This window comes from Callionymus lyra, chromosome 1, assembly GCF_982586985.1.
Source record: "Callionymus lyra chromosome 1, fCalLyr1.hap1.1, whole genome shotgun sequence".
Lineage (NCBI taxonomy): Eukaryota > Metazoa > Chordata > Actinopteri > Syngnathiformes > Callionymidae > Callionymus > Callionymus lyra.
The window spans coordinates 55,549,244-55,556,743 of record NC_141818.1 but is presented as its reverse complement, the minus strand read 5'-3'; the positions used below and the strand labels follow the sequence as shown (position 1 = coordinate 55,556,743).

The following is a 7,500-nucleotide window of genomic DNA, read 5'->3' as shown; positions in this document are numbered from 1 at the left end:
CAAGTCAAACTTGTTTTGTAGCAAGTCGTCGATCAACATATTCCTTAAAAACACATTTGATCTCTTTTTTGTTCTTGTTTCTTCTCGGCAGCGAAGGATCCGGCGAGCGATGGCGGCGGAGCTGCTGTTGGGGACGGAGTTTCCTGCTCATTACAAGGTCATGATGGAGAAACTGAACGAACAACGGCAGCTGGATCGGTTCACGGACATCACGCTCATCGTGGACGGTGAGTTCCTCGTCACGAGCGTCCTGCAGGATCCTCACGCTCGTGTCTCGCAGGTCATCAGTTCAGAGCCCACAAAGCCGTCCTCGCGGCCTGCAGTCAGTTCTTCGACAACTTCTTTCAAGAGTTCACTCAGGAGCCAATGGTGGAGATCGAAGGTATTTGATCAGCGTTTTGTTCAACTTCTGCTCTTGACTCCGGATCTTTAACTATAAATGGCATTATTTTTGTCAAGGATAGATTTCAAATGGATTACTGAAATGAATTTAATTTTTTAATAGATTTAGTTCATTACGATCACGTTTGTCTACAGATTCTGGATCAGCACCGTAAACTTGATTATAACCCTTGTAATGAAACAAGTTGATTTTCGCAGGAGTGAGCAACGCGGCGTTCCAGCAGCTGCTAGAGTTCACCTACACGGCCACGCTGGCTGTCGTGGAGAAGGAAGAAGCCCTCGACGTCTGGAAGGCTGCTGAGTACTTGCAGATGCAGGAAGCTATCAAGGCCTTGGATGACAAGTAAGAGTCGTGAACCTCTTTTTGTCCTTTTAACTGATTCATGTGAGCGAGTTCTCCGTCCGTCTGTGATGGTCCTGCTCATGTTTCCAGAGAGTCATGCTTTTGTCTCGCAGGATCAATGAGAAGCAGGAAGCTCTGAGTCAGGGGAAGAAAAGGAAGATCGCCGAGACGTCGAACGTGATCACGGAAACTCTGCCGTCGGTGGAAACACAACAGGTTTGTCTGGAGTTTCTCACCAAAAAACCCCAAACTCACTGTTCTCCGCTCGTGGCAGGTAGAGATTGAGGTGATCGAAGAAAACACCATCGACGTGGAAGACTCTGAGCTGGTGGAGGTCGTGGCTCGGAGCAACCAGTCTGATGATTCTGCTCTGGCGCTGCTGGCCGACATCACCAGCAAGTACGAGCAGGGAGAACCTTCTCTGCAGGTACTTGAACTGCGATGGAGATGATCGTTTCTCCGAGACGTCCTCGTGAATTGAACGTCGCACGTCATCGAAGGATGAAAACGCGTGTAAATGACATCTTGAACGTCCGTGCAGGAGGTGGTTTACCAGGAGGAGACGGAAACGACGCCGAAGGACGGCTTGGATTTCATGGAAGTCCAGATCTCGCAGGTCAACGGCTCGTATCCCTGCGACAAGTGCGGGCTCACCTTCCAGCTGTTCCAGCAGCTGAAGATGCACATGAAGAAACACTCGTGTCTGCTGGAGAGACGTTACCTGTGCAAACACTGCGGCAAAGCGTACCTGAGGGAAGGTGCCTACAAACATCACGTCAACACGTTCCACTACGACGTGGAGCTGCTCGCTCAGAAACCACAGAAGAAGACGCACGTCTGCGAATACTGCAAGAAACACTTCGACCACTTCGGCCACTTCAAGGAGCATCTCAGGAAACACACAGGTGAGACTCGTGCACAGGTGAGACTCGTGCACAGGTGAGACTCGTGCACAGGTGAGACTCGTGCACGGGTGAGACTCGTGCGCGGGTGAGACTCGTGCACAGGTGAGACTCGTGCACAGGTGAGACTCGTGCACGAGTAAGACTCGTGCACGGGTGAGACTCGTGCACGGGTGAGACTCGTGCACGGGTGAGACTCGTGCACAGGTGAGACTCGTGCACGGGTGAGACTCGTGCACGGGTGAGACTCGTGCACGGGTGAGACTCGTGCACGGGTGAGACTCGTGCACGGGTGAGACTCGTGCAAAGGTGAGACTCGTGCACAGGTGAGACTCGTGCGCGGGTGAGACTCGTGCGCGGGTGAGACTCGTGCGCGGGTGAGACTCGTGCGCGGGTGAGACTCGTGCACGGGTGAGACTGAGTTTACATCAGTTTACATCAGTTTACATCAGTTTACATCAGTTTACATCAGTTTACATCAGTTTACATCCGTTTACATCCGTTTACATCCGTTTACATCCGTTTACATCCGTTTACATCCGTTTACATCCGTTTACATCCGTTTACATCCGTTTACATCCGTTTACATCCGTTTACATCCGTTTACATCCGTTTACATCCGTTTACATCCGTTTACATCCGTTTACATCCATTTACATCCATTTACATCAACTATTCATCAAGAATCTGCAGCTGCTTCTCACCTGAAGAGTCAACGCATGAATCAAGAGCAGCTTTAATCGCAAACGAAACGAAAGAGGATTTTTTTTGTGGCTCTGGACATTCTGGAATTGGTTTAATAAAATTAGAAGAGGAAAAAACTAAAATGGATACATATACAGTTTATAGAATAGATGGTAAACACTGGACTGTTCACCGTCCAACACGTCAAACTAGTTAAGATGGTTACAGTTGAAACTCTTGGTACTGTGACTTCATGCTTCACCTGCCGCTCTTTGTTTTGTTGACGTCAGCAGTTGTGTTACCGGCGTTGTTGGAGTGTGTGTTTGACGCGGTTACGGTGTTTGTAACGGACACGAGAGTGAAGCAGGTCACACACCAGAGCCTTTCATCATGTGATCTACTTCAGACTTCATCATTTTGACTCGTGTTCAGAGACACATGTATGATCCAATCAAATCTCTCAGTGCTCCACTCGATGGGCGGAGCTTACGACAAAGTAGGCGTCCCATTGGTTGATGTTGTAACTTGTGGTCCAATCAGCTGCAGCTTCACTGAACCGGTCCTGTGAGTGTGTAGTCAGCAGTAGATGGACTTGTGTTAACATCCATCCACATGTTTGTGCGTCTGTAGGCGAGAAACCGTACGAGTGTCCGGATTGTCGCGAGAGGTTTGCGAGGAACAGCACTCTCAAGTGTCACATGGCGGCCTGTCAGAACGGAGCCGGCGCCAAGAAGGGACGCAAGAAACTCTACGAATGCCAGGTATATTCTGAGGACTTGAGGAGCAAACGTCTCCAAACGTGTCATTAAATGTCTTCATAGATCCTTCAAACGAAGAGGAACATTATTTTTTAGTAAAGTTCCACAGCGAGCAAAAGAAAGAAGGTTCTAGTGCAAAAGAAAATGTGTGAACGAGTAAAAACAATTGAATATTCCATGTTTTTTCTGAAGAAAGCTCGACTCGTTTCTCGGGACGAGCGTCTCCTGGTGTCTCTGCAGTAGAACCTCTGAGACACTTGATGATCGACCTCACGTCCAGTCATTGACCTTCAAGATATAAGGCTGTAGATCTCACACGTGTTCGAGACGATAACTCATCGTTCACCGAACGTCGAGTCGACGACGCCTGCAGACGCTTCTTCATGAAACATGGAGACACTTCCTGCTGTAGACGTGTTGAGATGCTTCAAGTCATGAGTCCTTTTCATATGTTGAGTCACATGCATTCATTCTATTCGAGCTCAGACTCACAGAGTTAACATGAAGTCCATCTATGATCACGTGACGCTTCAGACCAACATGACGAACAGATCTGTGAACGTCTGTAAACATCAAAGATCTTTGGATTCACTTCCTGGTATCAAAGCGTGTTTCAACACTTGCTATGGAAGCGTCTCAGTCCAGAGAAGTTCTCTGTCTCGTGAAGAACATCTCACCTGTTTGTGTTGACGATCCTGGGATGTTGTCTCTCAGGTGTGCAACAGTGTCTTCAACATCTGGGAGCAGTTCAAGGACCACCTGGTGAGCCACACGGGGGACAAACCCAACCACTGCACCGTGTGCGACATGTGGTTCACCAGCGCTCAGGAGCTCAAGTCGCACCTCAAGGCCGCTCACTCCATCAGGAACGTGGCGTCCACGGACAACCTGGTCATCAACGACTCCGCCGCCGCCATCGCCGTCCAGGACCTGGCGGGCTCGGAGACGGTGATCGTGGAGGAGGGCATCCAGGTGGAGCACGTCACCATGGACCCCGTGGAGCTGATCCAGATGGGCGAGGCCACGGCGGTGGTGCTGGACGAGGCGGCGGTGGCCGGCATGTGCGAGGAGGACGTGGAGCGGCTGAAGAGGGCGGGGCTTCAGATCCAAGTCATGACCACGAGCATGGAGGGTCAGCAGGAGAACTCTGAGGTGGTGGAGGTGGAGGAGGAGGTGGAGACCAACATGGAGGACATCGAGACGGTGGTCGTATGAACATCCTGTTCCTGTCTCACCTTCACCTGAACTTAACTTATTCCACACTTGACATCAACGTTTGACGCTTTGAACATTTGTTTTATAGACTTTTCTCGTTTGAATAAATGATCTATACTTGTACGTCTGGTTTCACACGAGGACGAGTCTTCGTTATTATCTTCATTATCTCTGGTTGTCCAGACGCCAGTCCATGAAGGTTCAGCTGAAACCACAGGAGACGAAGGCTCCGACACACCTGGCAACAGGTGTCCGTGGCGACAGGTGTTTGTGGATCTGCTCGTGTGCGGCGTCCATGTTGAGGTAAAGTAAGAAACTAAAGTCCGGGACCATCTTCCTTCTTTGATCTACTTTAAGAAACATCTTAAGACGTTTTTATTTGTTCAGGCTTTTCCTTGATGCTCTGAGACTCTTGTGTTTGTTATCAGTTTTATCTTGATCTTCAAAGTATATACTTTATGGAATATTGTTTAAGTGCTTTATGACCCTGGTCTGGAAAAGCTCTATATAAATACAAATGACTGACTTACTTTTAGTGTTTAAATGTGTAATTAAGATTTCACTCGTATCTGAAGTATTTTTTTTTTAATTTAAGTCAATTTAAATCTCGAGTTCAATTCTGTTATATTTATATATATATCTATATATATATCTATATATATATAGATATATAGATATATATATCTATATATATATAGATATATAGATATATATCTATATATATAGATATATAGATATATATAATAAATCAAGTACTTCCGTCACAATTGTGCTAAAATTAAACGCATAATTATTTTTTCGTTCTGAAGCAGAATGAAGTCGTTTTATTCCTATTATTAAATGAATATAAATTATCTATTAAAATAAACGCGGATGTTCTGCACCACTGATGACGTCACAGGCGGCAGGTACAGATAATTGACGTTCGTTGATCTGCGGCTCGCGTTGTAATACCGGCCGCTGATTGGTCAATATTCTCCCTCAGCCCGCGCATCTCCTCGCTGATTGGTCCGCTCTCCTGTCAATCACGGGGATCATCAGAGGTTGTCAACATGGCGGGAGGAAGAAGAAGCGCGAGCCTCAAGTAAGACTGACGTCATCTTAGATTCTCACGAACACGACGCTCCTCGACGGGCGACCGCTGTGACGTCACTCTCGTCTGCTTCAGCCAACTTTTAAGACATTGTGACGTCATCGGGTCGTTTGGGAGGAGCTGGTCCACTTGTTGCTCTGTCACGTGATCAACTCCTCACGTGACCGGGTTTATTTTCACTAGAAACAAAACTAAAAATAGTGTTTAGTTCAAGGTTTTCTATATTTTAGTCTTTATTGTTGTTGTTATTTATTTGTTGTCAGTTTTCAACCTTTAATGTCTTTAAATAATGTTTTAGTTCCTTTAGTTATTTAGTTGTCTTTTAGTTATTTAGTTCTCCTTTAGTTGTTATTTAGTTCTCCTTTACTTCTTTTTTTTTTTTTTAAGTTCTCCTTTGGTTCTTCTTTAGTTCTTTTTTTAGTTCTCCTTTAGTTTTAGTTTTTTTAGTTATTTTTTAGTTCTCCTTTAGTTTTAGTTTTTTTAGTTATTTTTTAGTTCTCCTTTGGTTCACCTTTATTTTTTTTTAGTTCTCCTTTATTTTATTTGTTTTGGTTCTCCTTTAGTTCACCTTTACTTCTTCTTTAGTTCTTTAGTTTTTTAAATTCTTCTTTTGTTTTTTTTAGTTCTCCTTTACTTATTTAGTTCTTTATTAAGTTCTTTATTAAGTTCTTTAGTGTGTTCACCTGTGTGTTCACCTGTGTGTTCACCTGTGTGTTCACCTGTGTGTTCACCTGTGTGTTCACCTGTGTGTTGACTTGTGTGTTCACCTATGTGTTCACCTGTGTGTTCACCTGTGTGTTCACCTGTGTGTTCACCTGTGTGTTCACCTGTGTGTTGACTTGTGTGTTCACCTATGTGTTCACTTGTGTGTTCACCTGTGTGTTCACCTGTGTGTTCACCTGTGTGTTCACCTGTGTGTTGACTTGTGTCTTCACCTATGTGTTCACTTGTGTGTTCACCTGTGTGTTCACTTGTGTGTTCACCTGTGTGTTCACCTGTGTGTTCACCTGTGTGTTCACTTGTGTCTTCACTTGTGTGTTCACCTGTGTGTTCACTTGTGTGTTCACTTGTGTGTTCACCTGTGTGTTCACCTGTGTGTTGACTTGTGTGTTCACCTGTGTGTTCACCTGTGTGTTCACCTGTGTGTTCACCTGTGTGTTGACTTGTGTGTTCACCTATGTGTTCACTTGTGTGTTCACCTGTGTGTTCACCTGTGTGTTCACCTGTGTGTTGACTTGTGTCTTCACCTATGTGTTCACTTGTGTGTTCACCTGTGTGTTCACTTGTGTGTTCACCTGTGTGTTCACCTGTGTGTTCACCTGTGTGTTCACCTGTGTGTTGACTTGTGTCTTCACTTGTGTGTTCACCTGTGTGTTCACTTGTGTGTTCACTTGTGTGTTCACCTGTGTGTTCACCTGTGTGTTGACTTGTGTCTTCACCTATGTGTTCACTTGTGTGTTCACTTGTGTGTTCACTTGTGTGTTCACCTGTGTGTTCACCTGTGTGTTCACTTGTGTGTTCACCTGTGTGTTCACCTGTGTGTTGACTTGTGTGTTCACCTATGTGTTCACTTGTGTGTTCACTTGTGTGTTCACCTATGTGTTCACTTGTGTGTTCACCTATGTGTTCACCTGTGTGTTCACCTGTGTGTTCACCTGTGTGTTCACCTATGTGTTCACCTGTGTGTTCACCTGTGTGTTGACTTGTGTGTTCACCTATGTGTTCACCTATGTGTTCACTTGTGTGTTCACTTGTGTGTTCACTTGTGTGTTCACCTGTGTGTTCACTTGTGTGTTCACCTATGTGTTCACCTGTGTGTTCACCTGTGTGTTGGCTTGTGTGTTCACCTATGTGTTCACTTGTGTGTTCACTTGTGTGTTCACCTGTGTGTTCACTTGTGTGTTCACTTGTGTGTTCACCTGTGTGTTCACCTGTGTGTTCACTTGTGTGTTCAACTATGTGTTCACCTGTGTGTTCACTTGTGTGTTGACTTGTGTGTTCACCTGTGTGTTCACCTGTGTGTTCACCTGTGTGTTCACTTGTGTGTTCACTTGTGTGTTCACTTGTGTGTTCACCTGTGTGTTCACCTGTGTGTTCACCTAT

General features: G+C 45.6%; 2 protein-coding genes across 7 annotated transcripts in view; both read left to right on the top strand.

The window, feature by feature from the left end:
• The window catches only part of zbtb35 (zinc finger and BTB domain containing 35), a 5,546-nt gene extending 927 nt beyond the window's left edge, over window positions 1-4,619 (top strand). For 3 of the 4 annotated variants that reach the window (XM_087778963.1, XM_087778978.1, XM_087778970.1), the window contains exons 2-9: window positions 92-227; window positions 281-382; window positions 601-745; window positions 859-961; window positions 1,020-1,172; window positions 1,287-1,650; window positions 2,962-3,092; window positions 3,804-4,619. In XM_087778963.1, the coding sequence (XP_087635089.1) occupies window positions 110-227; window positions 281-382; window positions 601-745; window positions 859-961; window positions 1,020-1,172; window positions 1,287-1,650; window positions 2,962-3,092; window positions 3,804-4,304 (1,617 nt within the window). In that variant the 5' untranslated portion in view covers window positions 92-109 and the 3' untranslated portion in view covers window positions 4,305-4,619. The remainder of the gene's footprint in view (window positions 1-91; window positions 228-280; window positions 383-600; window positions 746-858; window positions 962-1,019; window positions 1,173-1,286; window positions 1,651-2,961; window positions 3,093-3,803) is intronic. The other variant, XM_087778985.1, reaches the window with a different exon arrangement.
• Window positions 4,620-5,341: 722 nt separating this feature from the next.
• The window catches only part of nim1ka (NIM1 serine/threonine protein kinase a), a 17,932-nt gene continuing 15,773 nt past the window's right edge, over window positions 5,342-7,500 (top strand). For 2 of the 3 annotated variants that reach the window (XM_087778925.1, XM_087778935.1), the window contains exon 1: window positions 5,342-5,388. The gene's annotated coding sequence lies outside the window, so the exon portion shown is untranslated. The remainder of the gene's footprint in view (window positions 5,389-7,500) is intronic. The other variant, XM_087778944.1, reaches the window with a different exon arrangement.